This window comes from Thunnus albacares, chromosome 8, assembly GCF_914725855.1.
Source record: "Thunnus albacares chromosome 8, fThuAlb1.1, whole genome shotgun sequence".
NCBI classification, from domain to species: domain Eukaryota; kingdom Metazoa; phylum Chordata; class Actinopteri; order Scombriformes; family Scombridae; genus Thunnus; species Thunnus albacares.
Genome location: NC_058113.1, coordinates 12,148,494 through 12,169,778, shown reverse-complemented (window position 1 = coordinate 12,169,778; position 21,285 = coordinate 12,148,494). Strand labels below are relative to the sequence as shown.

The window sequence follows — 21,285 nt, the reverse complement described above, 5'->3', positions numbered from 1 at the left end:
TTAGTTTGGAACACAGTGATGATGATGATGATGATGACTGCGATGATAATTAAATTGTGATTGTCTTTCTCTGTCTGTTTCCCTCCCTTTGTCCCTTCCTCTGCCCGCATTCACCCCTTTTCTCAATTGTTTTATACTTTCTCTCGTCCCTGCTCTGCTCTCTATTACCCCCACATACACATACATGCAACACCAGACGGTGATGGTCTCCTTAGAGGGTTTATCCAAGATAGTGGACCCATCCCAGTTGACAGCTGACTTCGAGGGCAGCTTAGAGTACAACCATGATGACTGGATTGAGGTTTGGCTTCTTCCTCTTTTTGTTCTATCTTTTAATTTACCTCTGCTCTTTAAAAGTCACACTGAAGAAACCAGCCTTTGATGTTAGTTGCTTTTATTTGTTTAAAAAGCAATTATGAGCAATAAGCATCACTTTTAACAACCATTTCAGGTGCGGCTCTCATTCGAGACCTTCGCCAGCGATGCAGCGCGGTCTCTGGCACGCCTCGAGGAGCTCCAGGAAACCTTGTCCCAGCGTGATCTCCCGCGGGACCTGGAGGGAGCTCGGCGACTCATGGAAGAACATGCAGCTCTGAAGAAAAGGGCCACTAAAGCATCAGTAGAGGAGCTGGACACGCAGGGACGAAGGCTATTACAAAGGCTACAGTCGCAAACTGCAGGACTTGGGAGTAGCGGTGAAAGCGGGTATGGTAACCGTACCGGCGGAGCCAGTGGAGATTCAAATGACCACCATCACGGGTTCCACACGCATGCCGACGCACACAACCTGGTGGCTAAAGTGACAAGTTTGTTGGATAAGCTTCATGGGACACGCCAGAATCTGCAGCAGTTGTGGCACATGAGGAAGCTGAAGCTGGACCAGTGTTTCCAGCTGCGTCTGTTTGAGCAGGATGCAGAAAAGGTCAGAGTGCTATTCTATTCTATTCTATTCTACTACATGATGACTGAATCCATGTATGAGATCAGGTTAATTACTTCCTGACCGCCTCTTCACCTTTTTGTTAATATACGCCAATGCTGCAGTTTATTTCTTGATACATAAAGGTATTTTAGGCCACACAGAAGCTAATCTAATGCATGAGCATGCGTGCATGCATGCCAGTCTGAGCCAAGTATTTGAAAACATTACATTAATCCAGACGTTTAAGTCCCCAGATCAACTTTCATCCCCATGTAGGCCAGATTAGTGAGGCTGTATATGTATATAGTGGTAGAAGCTTAACAGATGAAGTGTATTGGCAGTCTGATACTACTGGCCAGTGTGGCCAAAATCCTAATGATGTAAATTTTTATGTTTTTGATTACCTGGGCATTGAAGTTTCTTTTTTTTGTTTTTTTTTTACAATTTAAAATGAATTCATGTATGTTTTGTCTGTACCTAAAGCTCCTTTCAATTGGACTGAAGCCTTGTTTTATATCTTGGTGAAATATTATCAGGACTACGTGTATGTCGCATTGGAAGTGGAGTGAATGGATGTGTGTGAGTATGCCTGTATGTGTTTCAGGAGAGTTTGATGTTGCGTGTGTGGAGCTGGTAAATGTAGCTATATGAACCGTGCAGACCTGGAGGCAAATGCAGAGGCCAGCTATGGAAAGTGTCAGAGCTGTAATTAAACACACCTTTCCATACGCCAAGCGTGTCAAGAGAGAGGCACATAGACAGAACACACTGCCACATAACTGAAGGGTAAAGCTCAGTGGACACACACACAGACACACACACACACACACACACACACACACACACACACACATACAAACACAGAACTCGCTCTTTTGTTCCTACTTATTACAGAGGAGCTTGAAGATGACTCCAGACGTCAGTGCAGCGGTGAGTGATGAAAGGTTTTGGTTAATTACAAACACCAAACAACAGGCCCCCTCTCATTCTCACCGCTGTTGCTGTGAGTAAACATGAGATGGAAAGACCCATTCCATTTGTAGTTCATTCTGTAAAACTAACTGCATTTTCTCCCCCTCTTGTGTGTGCAGATGTTCGACTGGATCATGCACAACAAGGGGCTTTTCCTCACCAGCTACACAGAGATTGGAGGGAACCACCAGCATGCTGTCGAGCTGCAGACCCAGCACAACCACTTCGCTATGAACTGCATGGTAAGATGCTGTCTGTATCTCTGTTGTGCACACATATACATGCACAGACACACACACACACACACACATACATACATACAGGCGCTGCAATCGTAACCTATCATCATTACTGTCATTCACAGTAACAGGCCACGGCCACCCACCCCTGTACAACCACCACACACAAAGGCACCCCTTCCTTTTCACAGCCTTTATCCCAAACCATTCCTCTCCCTTGGGCTGCGACTTGCTGTGGAATGATATATGCTGTCCTGCCACTGTCTCCCTCGTATTATTCCGTTTTTTTCCACTCTGCTCCAACTCTGCCCCGCTTTGTCATGTCTTATCACACTGCTGTTCCCGTAATTGACCCATCTTGCCTCATGCCCCTCCCATAGCTTTGTGCTGCCCTCTGCTGCCCTGCCCCACACCCCCCTCCGGCCCCTCCCTGCCTCACTGTAGTCTGTGAAGCTCTGCTGCTGACTAGTAAGTGTAAGCTGAGGACATTATATTGTATTGACTCTGCAGTCTAAGAGTGTTCTGCTCTGCTGTTCTCATCAAAAACTTTAACCCCTCATGGACTTGCTCACTACAAAATAATCAAACCTTGCCCCTTTGTAACTGTTTGTGTTTTTTTTTTCACCTGCCACTGGCCGTACTCTGCCCCAGCATTGCCTTACATTGTCACATCGCCAGCTTTTTTGCTTTTTTTCACAATGTGACTGGTGTTAGGAACCATGCACAGTGAGCGGTGTCAACACGAGGGCCCATGGGCAGCTTCAGCGACCGCCCAAAGCTAGTTGTGTCAACACTGCAGGCTGAGATGAACCAATAACTCCTGAGACAACAGTAGTAGAAAGGACAGACACTGTATGTGTGAGTTTAAAGTGTAAACTCACACATACAGTATATACAATACACACACACACACACACACACATTCGAGTACATCCAGATTGACCACCGCCCCCTCCACCCATTCTTCCACAGGAAGCGACGTTTCCCTTTCCTGTTGCCTGAGTGGCTAAATGGAAATTCAGCATGTCGGGGTCGATGAACAATATGTGTGAGAGTGGGTGTGTGCTTATGTGCGTTGATGTATAAAATGTGAAAATGGGTGTGATGATGAAAATAAGGTGAAACAACAAAATGGCGGGTGTTTGCCAGTTTCCACAGGTGTCTGAATATGTATCATCACTGGTATCAAAGGTTTGTCGCTGCATCAGCACTGGTTTTGCAGTATTGTACCAGTGATCTTTGCTAGACGTGACAGTTTATATGAGCATTATCATCTCAACAAGTCATATACAGCATGCACATGTGTGCAGATGTGGACACAAACAGGCCAGATACACAAAGCAGCAAATTTCATCCTCAGCTTGAGTGTGAACAGGCCATGGAAATGTGGTATATAGATCTGGAGAGGTATCTCATAGTCTCTGTAAAGATGAACAACAAGCCCCCCTCCACTCAAAAATGTGTTTTTCTTCTTGTTCCTTGAGTTTGATGTTTGAGCTTCACTGTGCAGAATGATGTACGTGCAGAATTTGAGAAGGCTCTTTTCACATTCATATGCTGAAGGGGAAAAGTCTCTCTGTGCTCATCTGAAATCTCAGTTTAAGTTTAATATTAGGTTGTATAAAATATTTGACCAGGGAATTGTGCTGTTTTTCTAAGTTTTGAAAATTGTATTATTATTTCTTGTGCACTCTATTGAGGAGCAGTCCATCCAAATTGCTATCTGTTCACATAAATCCTATTGAACACTCACCTATTTCTTTTATCAAGTTGTTTTCCTCAAGTAGCTTGTTGCTAGTTTCAGTCACCTTCTGCTGAATCTCATACAATCTGTCATCTGTTATTAAAAAAAAGATGTAGAGGTTTCTCAATTTGGTCTCTCACAGAGGTCAAGTATGACAACCTTTTACATACACCATTCATTAAGTAATTCATGTATGCACATGAATTGTTTAACCTTTTACCACCAACTGGTCTGCCCAATGGGCACTAGCACTAAGCAAAACTATGACAGACTTCTAGTACTATGAAAAGTTACACAACTATGAGCATGTAATATATTTACTAATGTATGTACACTCATGTCCAAACTTTTGGTCATTGTGGTCATTTTCAAAAAGTTATATATTTCAGATACAACGCATGGCGCAGTATACAACTGAACCTTGTAATAAATCCTTAAGAACTACATGTCCAAAAATGGTCCTACAATCAATGAATAGTATATGGATCAACCTCAATGTGGGGGGGGTAGGTTTTTAAGAGTTAAACCCTCAGTACGTCTATACAAGATGTTACAAGATTACCTTGAATGGATTAAATCAATGTTGTATGTTACTATATGGTAGAAACTATGCAGTTCTCTTTTTTCTACACTTCTCTTTTTTGTATTAAGTATAATCATAAGGTAAGGTCTGCTACATTTTGAAGTTGTGATATCACAGATGAACGTTTAGAGAAAATTACTTGTCAATACACAGTAGATGCTCATACCAAGCAGCCCTCCAAGTAACAGAATACACCACCAGACACACTGTAGCACACCTAAAGAAAACTAAGCAGAAGATAATATGCTAGTGTTTTATGTATTACCTGTATTTACATTATTTGAATTTGAGTATGTACCTTAACTAATTGGGGGTGATTGCTTCATTCCTGGTCCTCTGTTTGCATTTATTGGAGGGCATCTGATAGAGATGTATCTGTCGGTTAGAGGGTGGACAGGAAGCCGTTCAGTGTTTGGGTTTGGGTGTTTTGCAGAGGTCTTTTGGTTGCAACTTTCTCTTTTGTCAACTCTTCTCTTTTCTGTTCTCTTGAATCCTTTTCGTCTCTTAAATCAAGATCAAGTGTATCTCCATTTTCATAGGTATCGTCATCATAAGACCATTTGTCAGCATCCATTGTCATATATTCATCATCAGCAGTGTCTGTTGCCACAGGCCCCTCCATCGTTGAAATGTGTCTTTGTTTGTAGGTGACTGTGTGTTATGTGTGCATAGAATAGCTTAGTAGGAGGAGACACTGAGAGAACAAAGCAGAGGCTCCTACCAACATAAAGTTAGAAACTATTTTATATCTTGCAACATAAATAAAAAATGATTGGACCACAAATGGGACAACATAGAGATGAGATGCAGTTTTAACTCCTGGCAATGAGGCTGGGTAAATAGAAGGTTTGATTATGTTCTGCAATGGCTCCAGTCCCTGGCAGCTGTTGTTATAATGATATACAGAACACTACACTCTGTATACTATTACATATATGAAGCCCATAAAAGCAATGGCAAAACTTTAATATACCTTGTGGGGCAACTGGCTAACAGCAAATAGTAACAGATCACAAACATAAACAAAAATGTTGAATATGTATATAATACAGGTTATACAATGTACATAAGTGGTAATTTTAGTACACCAACATGTTAAGAAGAATAAAAATGGAAAACACTGGAACAGTCCTGGAGGCATGGAGATGATTTGCATTCAGTTCTTACACATGGTGATATTTTATAGATACATGAGATAGTTAAAGTCAAAACTGGATAATTAGGGTGACATTGATCTGTGAGATAAGAAGTCTCCCAGTGAACGGTGTCAGTTATTCAAAGCTGTGGTTAACATTGTTTGGATGAGTTGTCTTTATTCAGCAGGGAAATTGGAGACAATGACTTTACTAATAGACTGAGCTGACAAACCATTGTTTCAACCTGAAGTTCAATAACTGATGTTCATTTCATTTGATTCAACACTGACACAAAATAACATCACTGTTTCATTTGATGTTCAAACATTTATAGGCTTAGGTTTGGGTTTCAGTCAGTTTTCTTTGATCTTATATGTTTGTTTTGTCTATGCATTCTGCAGATGCAGCTTATTAATGAGTGTACAGCTCAGTTTAGTAATCCCCATTCTCAAAGTAACTCTCCCTGCACCAAATTGACTGTAATACATGAGTTACACCGAGTAAAGGGACTGAATTTTTAACAATTTTGGGAAAAAGTAGTGTGAAGGACAACCAACTCATATCATAAATGCAGCTCATGAGACCAATGATGCATTGTTAAGCCATTTTTCCTCTGAAACACCAAGCTTACTCGCTGTTTGTTAACCCTGGTCTACAGGAAGCAGTAATTGAGATATCAGACAAAATCTGATATCAAAATCATCAACATTTTGTGTCTTCAATGAGATGTGCCAGCAAATTGTCTAGCAAAGGTGAAGTATTTCACCATAGATTTTTTAGCAAGTAGTGTGCATGCTGTGGAGGCTAACTTTTTCAGTCCATTAAGGGATTTTTTAGGGCACTATATAGTAAATAAATGTATTTATTTTATATATATATAAAATAATTTTACATTTAGCATTCAGACACTGAGTTGAGATGGCTGAAGATACATTAAGTGCACGAGGCAGCAAATAGAGAATGACTTTGGTCACATCTCTCCCCATTGCCTGTTTGGAAGACAGTCGTGGATGGCTCATCTTGTTCTGCAGTTCATTCACAAAGCAAATACTACTGTGGCCTCATTTGTTTTCCCACTTTGTAGATTTATTAGTCTCTCTCTCAGCAGTGTTGTCTTCCTCGTTCCTCTTTCTCTCTCTGACTGTCTTCCTTTCTTTGTTCATCTCTGCCTACCACTCTTAGACTTGCCCCACACCCTCATGAGGTTTAAATTAGGAATACCCTCTCCCTATCTCTGCTCCAACCCCCTTTCCATCCATCAGTTTTGGATTAAGCCTTTACCACCCAGTGTGTTTGAGTTATTTAATCTAATTCATAATGTCCTACAGATGGCTTGAAAGGCCTTTAGGTATATTGGTTGTGACTTGGTAACTCTGTTCTCCCTTTCTGCCCTTATTCCCCTCTTCTTTATGTGTGTGTGTAAGTGCATGTGTTCTTATGGGTTAGTGTGTGTTCTCCAGGTCGTTTTGTGCATGTGTCCTTTCCAAAAATTGCTGTAGTTTCCTGTAATATAAGATAACATAAGATCCACATGTAGCTTAGAGTTTCTCCTGTGATGTTTGATTTGTGTCTTTGTAAAATGTATAATAGGATTACAGTAGTTCCTCTGTGCACTGCTGTTCTTTTGTGTATCAAACTTACCTACTGCTATATATTCAAGAGCTGTTGGACTCACTTGATTGCTCATGTGAGCCATACTTCTAAGCACACCACTGCCTCTATTATCCTCAAGCCAACATCAGACTTAATCTAGTGCTGTTGACGTCCCATTTTCAAGATTTTCCTGGATTTTGGACAGTGGGGAATGTCTCTGCTTGTTTTGCACGCAAAAACTCCCACAAGCAAAGATAAAGCTATTTAAAACTGTTTCTAAATCCTAATATCAGAGAAAGGCATAATCAGAATTCAATCTCAAAGCCTTAAAGGTTAAACAAAACACAGCACCAATTAAGTGGCTGTAGCTTTGATGAAAACTCGTAATTTGAGTTGCAAAAATCACCTCTCCCAAGACCTTGCCTCTGTTTGAGGTTTGTAGCTGGTGTTGGATTCATCTTTCCTTCCCTTTGTGATTGAAACAAGCAAACTAAGAATCATAATAGGCTCCAGGAGCAGTAATTGAATAGAATAATAACAGGCTGTTAACACAGTTGTTAATTAGCGTTTGCTGATCCGTGCCTATCTACACAAAACAGCTTGGAGCCCATATATTAAAAAATACTGAAAGATTAAAAGGCAAATGGGTTTCTTTTCATTATTCACATGGGGTTATGTCTCCCAAGTGAATGACTTTTTAATGTCCACAAGGTTGTGTGTGTGTGTGTGTGTGTGTGTGTGTGTGTGGATCAGGTATTCCTCACATTGTGGGGACTCGCCATCCTTATGGGGACAAAAAGCAAGTCCCCTTACATAAATCATTAATTTTATGGTTATGGTTAGGATAAGTCTACAGGAAATGAATGTAAGTCAATGTAATGTCCTCTGAAGTGATGGAAACATGACTCTGTGTGTGTGTGTGTGTGTGTGTGTGTGTGTGTGTGTGTGTGTGTGTGTGTGTGTGTGTGTCTGCATGTGTGTTTTATGTAATGTATTGACTTTTATTCCCTCTGACATTACTCCCTGTGTGCATGAATGTAATTGTGGTCACCACAGTATATTTCACAAACACACTTTGATTGCTTGGCAGAAATACAGCCAATCTTGGCTGTTTGAAAACATTGTTGAAGCTTCATGCATCATGGCACCCAAAATGAATCCACAACAATACTTTACCTGGCAGCCTGTTCATTTACTTCAGCAAGATACCCAAATATTAACATTACACTATTATCTATAAGGATTTTTTAAATTAAGACACAATATTAAGGACTTTTGTGTTTGTTTTAATCTGTGCTTTCTTGTCTCTCTGTCTCTCTTTAAACACAGAATGTGTATGTGAACATCAATCGGATTATGTCAGTAGGGAACCGGCTCCTGGAGTCAGGCCACTACGCCTCCCAGCAGATCCAGCAGATTTCAGGACAGCTGGAGCAGGAGTGGAAAGCCTTCGCCGCAGCACTGGACGAACGCAGCACCCTGCTGGAGATGTCTGCCAGCTTCCACCAGAAAGCAGACCAGGTACAGACACACAAAAAATGAAGTATAGATCTGACATGCACATATGTGCTACAAGTTACAGTAGATCTCTGGCTCTTGGCTTATTAATATTGACAAAAACACATCTGCATATCCACATGTGATCACTACACACGCATGTATTTTTGGCTAAACTAAACACACTTTTGGCAGCTCTACTGGAATGCAAGAAAGTAACTGCATATGTTTATGGTGTTCTACATTCTTACATGCAAACATACTGTACAAATCAGAGGTGGAATGCAGCATATTATATCTATTACAGAATGTTAGAGGCTGACCAGATATCCTGCCATTTGTGATTTCCTGAATAGTTTAGTATCCAAACCTTATCATGCTTTTACATACTTTTAAAGAAGTATAATTTGGAGAGAACAAGAGGAAGAAAAATAATCGCCCATTGTTTCGCTTACGGTTGCAGTACTAAATGCATTAGTTAGTTGATGACACCTATTGTTTGCTGATTGGCTCATTCTCTGTGCAGTCTTTAATGCTCAGGACTTCCTTGTAAACTATTGATATTTTGTTGTCAATATAGCTGGCCAGAGCAGTGTTACAGACATGAGATTCCCTGTCATCTCCTTCCCTTTACAGAATAATCACCTTTCTGTCATTATTTTATCAAAGCTTTCTACAGAGCTCTTTAATCTGCTGCCTCTTTTCTCCAAGTTGAACTTCGAGTCATTATTTTTTTTTCACTGGATTATGGTCAAACTATTGACAGGGATCAAAACTGTCTCTGAACTGCTCATACATACGAGCATGGACTGTGCTATTAATAACGTGTGTGTGTGTGGAAAAGTATGAGCTTACATATTATATATAATGTAATATAGTTTTTATCGGGTCACAACTGCTAACATCATCACAGATATCAGATGATAAATACTGACTGAGCTGAATATACTAACAGTCTGGACAGAGTTCAAGTTTGAGAACCGGCAGACCAAACACATAGATGAGGCATTCAAATCATGTGTGTCTGTGCATTAGAACACAGCACAGTGCTGATGTGTATAACATAGCACTTCAGTCTTTATAACACTGTATGTTTATGTATGTGGGTCTATGTCTGTGTACGTGTTCCCATGTGTATATCTACCCTGTTATACAATATCTGTACTGTGTGTGTTCTCTCCTCAGTACATGAGTAAAGTAGAGCCATGGTGCAAGGCGTGTGGTGAAGGAGAGCTGCCATCTGAACTCCAGGATCTGGAAGACACAATCCACCATCACCAGGGACTATATGAACACATTACCACCGCATACTCCGAGGTCAGTGCACACATTCAAACAAACACATGCATGCACAAACCAGTGACTATGCAAAACACACACTCATGTACACAAGTACATGCAAATATTACTATCAACTCAGCAGAATGCAAATGTACAAACACACAAGCCTACAACAACAATCAGCTCTTTCAATTCATTCATTCTTTTGAGCTTGTATTTTATTTGCTTTTACAAGTTAAATCAAACAAATGAAATAAAAATGATAGAAATTGGTGTGACCATGCTGCACCTGCACACAGTTTTTCAAGGTACTTTGGCAGGTCGGTTGTTCCAAGCATCTTGGAGAACTTGCCAGTTCTTCTGTGGATTTAGGTCGTATTCAGCCAAAATCAGGCGGTGCAGCAAAAACGTCAGCCCTCCCATTTATTTTAATGGGGGTAGTGCATTTTGGCTGCGGCCGTTTTTGCCACTGCGGCGCCGCACCAGACTGCGGCCGGAAAGTTGAGCCAGAGTCAACTTTTGGAGAAACACAACCCAACGCCAATCACAGCCAGAGATCAGACTGATCAGAGCTGTAAACTCTGCCATGAAGGAGTACAAAGACATTACTAGGAGGAGGGAAGGACATTTCTCTTTGTTTGATGAGTAAAGTTATACTCTGCTGTCGGCTTCCCGACTCATTTTAAAAAAGAGCTAGAGAGTGAATGAAGAGAGGGAGCGCTGATAGCGAGAAAGCCAGTGAATCAGATCAATAAAATGTTATTTTCTGATTGTTTCACTGCAGTTACGTTCTAGAACACAAATAAACACACCCACAACCCCACACACCTCCGCTGGACCCTACGGCTGAACGCCGCACTGCCTGATTTGGTCTGAATACAGCCTTAGGCATCTCAGTTGCTTCTGTCTCTTCATATAATCCCAGACTGACTCAGTGATGTTGAAATCAGGGCTCTGTGGGGGCCATACCATCTGTTACAGGACTCGTACTTCTTGTCACTGAAGATAGTTCTTTATGACTCTGGCTGTATGTTTGGGATCAGATCATTGTTATGCTGCAGAATAAATTTGGGACTGATCAGACGCCTACCTGATGGAATTGCATAGTGGATAAGAATCTAAACATCTAAAGTGCCAAAAACTTTTGCACAGTTCTTTATATACTGTATACAGACTGTGTTTTTGTCGCTAGTTTTGTCACCAGACTGTATACAGTATGTTATGACAAGAAATGAAAGAAAACAAAGTTATAAATCAGAGATTAAAGTATTTTTTTACATATGGTCGTTAGGGCTTTAAGGACGATGTAATTTGAACCTAAGTTTGTACCCCACTGTAACTGAAAATGACCTTGGCTAGAGAGATGTCTGGGAAAATGCAGATTACACAACTGTCTGGCTGAGTTGGAGTGAATCTGTGACTTAGTTTGAAAATATGACATGAATTTTCTTAATGGGTTGCGATTCTAACGAAACATTTTTGGTTAAGGAAAATATTTGTAGGGTTGTAGAAAGTGTACTCGCCCATACCAGGTTGCAGTATGAGAAGTAAGGATACATAAAACTATAATAAAAGGTATGGAGCTCTTGTTTGTCTATCAAATAACTTTTCTAATTATACAATAGGTTTTCTTGATTCTTAAGTACAACATAATTAATATGTTCATTCCAACTCAACTTGAGAAATTAAAAAGTAGCTGAGACTTGAGACATTTTATCATCACATATCATCTGAAGTGAAATTTTTGATGATTTTTAAAAATTTTTCTCAAACTACACGTCACCTTTTGACAGGTAAGCCAGGATGGGAAGTCTCTTTTGGACAAACTGCAGCGACCTTTGACCCCAGGAAGTGCAGATTCATTGATGGCATCGGCTAACTATTCAAAAGCGGTGCACCACGTCCTGGACATCATCCATGAGGTGCTGCATCACCAGAGGCAACTGGAGAACATCTGGCAGCATCGCAAAGTTCGCCTGCACCAACGTCTGCAGCTGTGTGTTTTTCAGCAGGATGTACAGCAAGTAAGAGACGCATGCAAACGTACAAGTGCACCAGCTCTGTGCATGCATACATACATAGGCACACACACACAGAACAAGGATTATACTAGAGACTACTGAGAGTGCTGCTCCATCATAGCTACTCTACACATGAAAGCTTTCTGTGACTCATCCATTAAGTGATGTAAAGCAAAACCAATGCACAGACCTATTCATCCAAAGATTTTTTCACTGAAATTGATTTAAACTTATTGAGTTTTTCACAAGGCGTGCCTCTATGTTTCAGTTTTAGTACATTCATTTTGATGCTACTGAATCAGTATTTATATATAGTATCTATAGTTAATACATAGAAATGAGGAAACTATTCTATTATACAAACATTAGGCATAGTGAACATACACTGATGTTCTGATGATCCATTAAATATTTGTTGTTTTTTGGAAGAATATTAAGTTTACATTTCAATACTGGATAGCAGAGGGTGTGGTATCAAGGATATCATAAAATCAGCTCTAGCTTCTTCAAAGCCTTCTTTTATTTCCTCCTGGGTTATAAGATTGAGAGTCTCCATCTCTGTGTGACTGTTTGGATGGCAGAGCGCTTAGATCAAAACTACTGAGTTGGTGTCTTCTCTGTGTTTCTACCCTTTGGGCATGAAGTCTTCTCTGCTTCTCTGCCCCCTCCTTCCCTCCTTCTGTCTCTGTTATACTGTATCTCTGTGCTTCTGTCTTTCCCCTCATCCATCCTCTCTTTCATCACCCATTTCTCTTGGTAGAGGTTTCCATGGTGACGCAGTTTACTGCCACATAAAGTGTTTAGGGCTTTGTGCACGTGTTCATATGTGTTTGTCCCATCAAAATATTCTCTCAGAGACCTTGAAAACATCATGAAAATCCCTTTCATTATACCGCATAGAAACAGATGGAGTATGGCCATCTGTTTAATAGATAATAAGGTAATTATGTACAAAGATTTATAGTTAATCTCATCCACAGTGGAAATGTTGACACTTTGCACTGCTCTGGATTTCCTATTAAGCAAAACCTAATTGTCCACACTTGTGTAATTTAAACATGACAGACTGCAGATGGAGAAAAAGAGTAAAGAAAGGGAGGATGAGCAGAGAGGGAGATGGAGCAAGACTGAGGAGTGTGTGTGTGTGTGTGTGTGTGTGAGAGAGAGAGAGATGACATCTATGGATTACTGTAACTCTAATGTGATTTGAACAGGGCCACCCCAGTCCATTGCACCCCCTACTGGTTACAAAGTCATATAGCATTCTCAATGTATGATCACTGTGAGAGAATCGGTTATGCGCATTTAAACTTCATACATATACTGTATTTGTGTGTGTGTGTGTGTGTGTGTGTTTCAAGGTGCTGGACTGGATAGAAAATCATGGCGAGGCCTTCCTCAGTAAACACACTGGCGTTGGGAAGTCTTTACACAGAGCCAGAGCTCTGCAGAAGAGACATGAAGACTTTGAAGAGGTTGCACAGGTGAGCTTTTAAAGTAATGATTTTGATAAAAGATAAGAAGTTCAAAGTGTTAAAGTAAAAAAAAGCATAATCATTCATCATGTGACATACTCTTCCTCAAGGCAGTAAATGTGCATTCAAATGAAATATTTGATAAAACGTTTGACGGTTGCGTTCTATTGTAGAAGCTTTGCAGGGACTGAGATGTTTAATAAAATGATCTAGATGTGACGTTGCTCTATTGTCCCCAGACAGTTAAGTGTATGGGATACTGTACTGTAATTTTAATGTTTCAGAACACCTACACCAATGCTGACAAGTTGCTAGAGGCAGCAGAACAACTGGCCCAAACTGGAGAATGTGACCCAGAGGAAATTTACCAGGCTGCCCACCAGCTAGAAGATCGCATCCAGGACTTTGTGCGACGTGTGGAGCAACGTAAAGTCCTGCTGGACATGTCGGTTGCCTTTCACACACACGTCAAAGAGGTGTGTATTTCTCTCCCCTCTTCTCCTTTCAACTCCAATTAGCTTCATTTACCACATCAACCTGACTTGTCTGTTTGGCCTAAAGCTGAACCCATTTTTAGCTGCTGCCTCTCACACTTCATGGTGACATGACAAAAAGATAGGAAATTCCTCTATAATGATCATCATTTTAGATTATGTCTAACAATGGCAGTGTAAGAGCCATTTTTGCTTCATATGTCTGTGTACAACTGACCTCTATGTTGACAATAATTATACTAGGATAAAAAAGTCAGAGTTGCAGTTGCAGTCGACAGTCCTACCACAGCTATCACTGTGAAATACAGACACAAGTAACTACACACACTGCACACTCCTTTTAAAGATGGTATTTTAATAATACTAATGTTAAAAAATGTGCAATCTGCATACAGATCTGTATCAAAACCATCACATAGTGATAGTAACTCTACAGTAGCAATTAGCACTATATCCTATGTCAGGACTTTTACAAGGACAATTTTAAGTAAGTTGCAGTTAAGTACATATGTATCATGTTGATGAAGCGCCACCTATAGGTGAAATGGCATCAAATTTTCAGGATTAATCACAATCTATTTTGGCATTTGTCATTTTATTTTTGCTACAATTGCACACTGTGTTCAGTAGTTATGGCAGTTTATGTCAGATTGGTCACAGATATTTCACCGTCGTCTAGATATATTCTACCGAGTCTCATTAGGGATTATGAGCAAAAATGTGCCTTCTACATCTGAACAAAATCATTCCCAAAAATGTACTTTTAAAATCATTGCCTAGACAGTGAGAGAGACGTGTGTGTGTGTGTTTGTGTGTAAATGTGCATCATTCCTCAAAATGCTGCTGAACATGTTCCAGCCAAAGTCATTATGTTCTCCTTGTGCAAACATCTGTGCTTTCCTTTCCTTCTGTTGTGCGCTTGTGTTTACACAAATTAAAGGCAATCTGCCTCGATCTGCCTCCTCCTTCACTGTGGTAATGATAATCATGCCTATAACTTTCCTTATTACAGTTTTTTGCAATTGCTTACTTGCTTACTTAGAATTTGGATCATTGTGTCAAAACTCTACACACAAGCCAAACAAGATGCAACACTTGGAGATAAACATCTCACTTCTGTGTCAAAATGAAACTCATTCTGCAATCAAAACATAACAATCCTCTTTCAAAATGGCATTTTTTTCCAACACAATGATATACACATGTACCATTTGAATTACTCTTTCAACAACACACTCATGTACTTTATACAAAAAACTACTGTCTTTAGTACTTTGTATACCTTTTTAATTTTCTCATACAGACTTCTGTCATAGATTGTTCCAGTATAGTGAATCTACTCTTTCCTTCTTTACTAGTGCCTTCTCAAAAAATAAATAAACAAGTATACAGGCTAAGGCGGCTGTACACTGTGGCTAGGGTATGCTATACCCATACATGCTGTGTGGATACAGAGCTAATCAGTGCCTGACTCCTGAATTCCTCTCACAGTGTTATGTTAATATGAAAGTCATACACTGCAAATCTTTAACTGTCAAAATTAACCTCTCCCCACTGACAGAGCACTGTGCTCTGCATGTGTTAACACTACATCCTGTTTACATAGACTCACAGAGACAGACAGAGCCACGGTGTTATTAATGAAGCTAGTCTTTAATGTCCATATGGACTAATCTCCTTCATCCCATCTGTCAGCTCACACTGGTGCAGGTCACTATGTGTGTGTGTGTGTGCGTGTGTATGTGTGAGCATCCATGTGTGCATGTTCTCCTGTGTGTGTGTGTGTGTATGTGTGTACAAGTGAATGTTTCCATGTTTCAAACTCTCTTGCCCATCACCTCTGCTAGTTCTGTTGAAGCCTTTGGATGTAATCCAGCATGTTGAAAGGCAACAAACAGTTCACTGTGCAGACAGAGCATGAACTACATTGAAGGAGAAAAGATACATCTGCACTGATATTCATGAAGTACACAGATAAAAGGCATTATCTCCTAATATTTTCTAACATTGTTAATAAATCTCCATTAATAGAAAGAACAGAGGACAACCTACTGGAATGTCTACTTGACAAAAGGAGCAGTGACTCAGAATGTATACCAATCTGCAGATGAAAGCCAAGATTGCTTCCACCAAATACTGAAAATCAAGGCTAGTCTAGTTTAGCCTAATCTAAAATAAAAAAGCTTTAGTAAAAAAAATTCACTTAGTCAGCTGATTTCATTTGAATATTTGGTTGCCAAACAACAGTATCTGTCTGTTTAGATGTCAGGTAAAATGTAAAATACTTTATGTTAGTGGATGATGGAAACAATACCAAAAGCAGACTTGTTTTTGAGTAAGCAGTGTTGGTGTTAGACAAACAGTGGGTGCCAGGGTCTCTCTCCGGCGGCCTGGATGGTGTGCCAGGGCTTTAGTGTGCTGAGCCAACACACCCAGATGGCTAATCTGTTACAAAGATGACCACTGACAAAACACCAGCTTTGAGCAGAGCTGGTTGGATTTGATTTTTGTCTCCCATCTTCTGCCTGTCCATTTGGCAGTTTGTCGATCGACCCTTAAGTCTGTGTTTAGCTCACAGCGCTCTGTGGATCGGCACCACCCCCTCCGGCATGTGTACACTGTTTACAACAGGTGTTGTTTAGATGCTTCTTTAGTTTTTCGCTACTCTGAAGAAGGAGCTGTCATCGGTGGTGAATACTACACAATGCTGCATTTTAACTGGTTCGCTTTTCCCTGTCGATCTGTTTTAGCTGTGGACGTGGTTGGAGGAACTTCAGAAGGAACTGCTGGATGATGTGTATGCAGAGTCGGTGGAGGCCGTGCAGGACCTGATCAAACGTTTTGGCCAGCAGCAGCAGACCACCCTGCAGGCTACTGTCAATGTCATCAAGGAGGGAGAGGACCTCATACAACAGCTCAGGTAAAAATTATTGATACATGCTACACTAATGTCTGGATATTGTAATGTATAATGTCTACCAGGGCAAGTCACACCCATCAAACCTAAGTACAGACAAGCACTCTCTCTTTAGTTGTATTGAGAAGAGCTCAGAGTGAGAACAATTATAAATTTCTGTATTCCAAAATAACAAACTACTAAACACCGATACTAAGGAAAGCAATGCCCAAGGCCTTCTCTGTTCTCTGCTTCAGAGCAGCTTGATTGATTGATTCTCACTAAAATGAGAATAGCTGATCCAACTTAAAGGTCAGTCCACCTTAAATGAGCCTGGTCAGGTTAGGCTAACCTTTTGTTGCTAACTTTGGGGCTAACCTCCTTCACTTTTCCAGCAGTTGGGGAAACAACAGACGAGACTTTTCTTGGTCTTGAGAAGCTGCAGCATTTATTAACTGACACACTGTAGCCTGCACTGTACATTTACTGTCAGACTGAGAACTTACTGCTAACCCTTTCCTTTGCTCTGCTCGCATTCACCGTTACTTTTCTGCCACCTGCTCTCTCACACTCGCTATGCACACACATTACACACTGCCCTATTCCTGAAAGGAATTACGCTACCAAGAGTTTCCCAGGCAACAACACAGAGGTTGACTCATGTTTCAGAACAGCGCTGCACAGAGGCTCCTACTGATTTCTGAATTAATGGATATTTGCCTTTATTTTTGGCATTTAAAAAAAGTTTTTTTGGGCCTGGCAAGGGTTCTTGTTGGCATGGCAGCCCGCCAGGCCCGTACAATTATAGGGGAAACAGTAAGTAAATTTGGCAAAGTAGAGGGAGGGAATTATTCACAAGAATCAATTTTAGACATCCTCAGGGATGTGTCCACAAGATCGGGAAGTCATACATGTGCATACGAGTACGTTCTTATCTTAGTACCTCTAAATCTCTGTATCTGTCTGTATTTGTATTCGACCTCAATCCACAGAGACTCTGCCATCTCGAGCAACAAGACTCCCCACAACAGCTCCATGGCTCACATAGAGAGTGTGCTGCAGCAGCTGGACGAGGCCCAGGGCCAGATGGAGGAGCTGTTTCAGGAAAGGAAGATCAAACTGGAGCTCTTTCTCCAGCTCCGCATCTTTGAGAGGGACGCCATTGACGTGAGTAGGCTCGTTGTATGATGAATATTTATATCTGCTTTATCCTGTGCAGGCAAAGGTGAGAGTGAGAAAGACAGAAAGAGCAGGAGATGGAGTGTAAAGGTTGCACAGAGATAAGAGAGCGCTGAATGTATCATATTAATCCTCTTGGGTTTTTGTTTGTTTGTTTTTTCATTGTGGCTAGGCAAAAAATGCAAAAAGATTAGTTACATGTGTCAAGGGACAAAATGGAAACCCAAAATGACTGTGACTCTGAGCTGATGGACCGTTACACCATAAAGGGCGATTCAGCCCTCTATACAGCCATACTCTTGCATGTGCTACATTAAAAAAGTATTTAGTTCCACTTGACGCATCTCATCTACATGCCACTGTTTCTCTCTCCCCAACCAGCAACTGGCTGCATTGAATCGTCTAATTCCTTAACACTCCCACTGTGAGAGTGAATGCTTTTCTCAGCTGGTGCTCGGATATGATAACTGCGCTTTTAAAATATGTATTTTTGTGTTTCTCATGATGTTTATCATGGCCGTCAAACCAGATTTGTCGAGCCATACCATGTTGACAGATGAATTACACTCATTTTGAAGCCTGGAGCAGAAATACAGTAGAGGCTTATATTCATGAGGATAATGTAAGTGAAAAGAAATGTTGTAGAGAGTAATCGTGGTGGACATGATGAGCCTGTGGAGCATGAATGGAAGTGTGTGTAGGGAAATGGTTTTCAGTTATAATTACATCATTAATGACATGTGAGAACAATATTCGTTACTTCCTCTGCTCTGAAAGAAATGTGTGAGTATGCATCCATTAGATTTCTTTGCATTGAAGGGGATGCACAAAATCATTGGGAGAATATTCAGTAAAGTTACATGTTGTAATGTCTGCCAAAGCAGATTTTTCAGATGTTTTCAGGCATATTTTTTTAGGCAAAGCACCTTTTGTTTGTGTTAATGAACAGAGGATTATGTAATCATTATTATGTTTCTATTAATACCTAGAACATTAGCGCCCACGATAACCCATTAACTAATCATTGTCCCTGTTGTGGAAGTATATGGCTTTGTATTACATGTCTGGCCCTGCATTAAGTCTGCTCCACTGTGTGCTAATAGAAGTTCTGTGGTTGGTTTCATGTCTGTTTTGTCTGTGTTGTTAAGTCCAAAAGAATAGATAAGTCTCATATTAGCCTTGCATGTCAGGTCAGGGAATGATGGTGAATTTGATAATCACTCATGTTGAACACAGAAGCACGCACACACACGCGCACACACACACACATTGACATGCAATTAATATGACACAGTGCTCAAGCACGAAGATGGGTGGAGGTAGAGGCATTTATTTCCCTTCACTCCCTGCCCACACGCACACACACACACACACATGCAAATTCATTAGGACACTCCCTCCTTGCTTGAATGGGGGTGTGTGTCTGAGGTGAGGGCATGGGTTGAGGTGAGACATACATTGTCTGTTTCTTTTCTGATGATAAGCTCTGTATCTTTGCACACCGCTGAGAAAAAGAGACTTGGATGTGGTTTATCTCCTCTATTAGTTCATTTTCACAGTGCTGGTAACAGAGGGAGATGGTCTTTTTGCACACAGAGGGCATTTTACTCAATTGTAAGAGGAGAGGAGAGCAGAGTGCAACTGAGTGCTTGGTAAGTTTCTACTTTGTTGCCAGATTTGTGAAACTATCATGTTTGTTAGGAAGGGTATTATATTATTCTGCAATGAAAGAACTTGATAAGATTACTCTGTTGGCTAGCCAAGAAAGTCACATCTCTGAATGGAGGAGATTTCATAGCAGGGAAATTTCTGTGAATCCAAATTCCTACAGTGCCTTGTCATAAGGCAAACAGTCTTTGCTACGTGGAGAGAGAATAATGCTCTGTATTGCAGAAGAGGTTTATCTTACTTTTTGTATAAACGTACTCAGCGGGAAGGTGCGCTAAGAACCTTCCAGTATTGAAACAGACTTTTCTGTATTGTAGTCTATTTATGGTTTGGGATAATAGATAAAACAGTTTAAATGGATTTGTAATGAACCAAGACGAGGGAGTTGTTTTGCTATGAATGTTGCTACTTAGAGGAAATCTCTAGGGTCCAAGTCTTGTCTGAATCCACGTTTTTGAAGCCAGTCTGCACTCAACCTGTGTTTACGTAGAGATCAGCAGGTCGCATATTGTGTGACCTCTCTGCTTTGTCAGCTGAATATGTGGAAAGAAGTTGTCTTCGAGCATAAAGCTGCCATTACTGTACATACTTAGTTTAGTGAAGACTAGGTGCAGCCTGAGCAGCAACACACTCTTTCACAGAGAGAATTGAGGCATATATAGATGATCCCGAGTTACTGGTTTTGGTTGCATCTTGCTGACGTTTAGACTTGGTACTAACATTCATATAGTGAACGAGGAGGGAGAAAGCAGATGGTTGAATAGTGATATCTGCTTCACAGAGACAATTTGCAGCCAGATATGTAGACATCCATGAGAAATTTATGTTGCTGGCCACACTGAAGTACATGCACGAGCATGCAGTGCATTTTTTTGGTCAGCGTGTGTGTTTGGGAAAGATCAGTGGCCTCTCCAATATTAGCTCTTTTGAGTAGCTACAATTAGCGTCTATGCTAGCTATTTTTGGCAAACCACATTAACTGTTGACCTCTTGTTCCTGTTTGGCATTTGTTGTTTGTTCATTTTATCTTTGAGGAAAGTTTTAAGCCCCCTATAATAGAATCCCAAAAATGAAATTAAGATAATAATAACTGATATTTTGTGAGTTGTTTTTTTTGTTTGTTTTTTTTTAAATTTCATGGTGTTCATAAATGTTGATGTATTACTTTATTTACAGAGTACACTTTTTACACAGAATTAGTTTTGCATTCAATTGTAGCTAACTGTTAGGAGCAGTGGGAGGCTTTAATGCTGGTGATAAATAACAATCATACTACAGTAAATTGTTATTGCTAAAATGCAGCACTTTTCTTTGCCAGATTTTATCAATATATACTGTAGCTGCATTTTGAATCAAATCTCTATCTCAAGCATACTTCAACAGGATCGGATCAGTTCTAGCCCGGGGACATAGGCTACCTGAACGATGGAGGAAATTTAAAATGGCATGGCCTGAGAGGATCACATTCTCATACAGATAATCTGTTTCACTTTAGGACTCTTCTTACTCAACCATTGCTGTTCTAATCTTATCTTAGTCACACGAGCTTACAGACATGCTAACATCCACATTCCTCTCTTCCTTT

General features: G+C 40.4%; 1 protein-coding gene across 4 annotated transcripts in view; it reads left to right on the top strand.

Annotated features, from left to right (window-relative positions):
• The window catches only part of triob (trio Rho guanine nucleotide exchange factor b), a 109,784-nt gene that overhangs the window by 45,388 nt on the left and 43,111 nt on the right, over positions 1 to 21,285 (top strand). For all 4 annotated transcript variants that reach the window (XM_044358223.1, XM_044358224.1, XM_044358225.1 and 1 more), the window contains 10 exons: positions 197 to 301; positions 452 to 922; positions 2,014 to 2,136; positions 8,519 to 8,710; positions 9,872 to 10,003; positions 11,761 to 11,991; positions 13,350 to 13,472; positions 13,748 to 13,939; positions 16,708 to 16,877; positions 17,846 to 18,020. In XM_044358223.1, the coding sequence (XP_044214158.1) occupies positions 197 to 301; positions 452 to 922; positions 2,014 to 2,136; positions 8,519 to 8,710; positions 9,872 to 10,003; positions 11,761 to 11,991; positions 13,350 to 13,472; positions 13,748 to 13,939; positions 16,708 to 16,877; positions 17,846 to 18,020 (1,914 nt within the window). The remainder of the gene's footprint in view (positions 1 to 196; positions 302 to 451; positions 923 to 2,013; positions 2,137 to 8,518; positions 8,711 to 9,871; positions 10,004 to 11,760; positions 11,992 to 13,349; positions 13,473 to 13,747; positions 13,940 to 16,707; positions 16,878 to 17,845; positions 18,021 to 21,285) is intronic.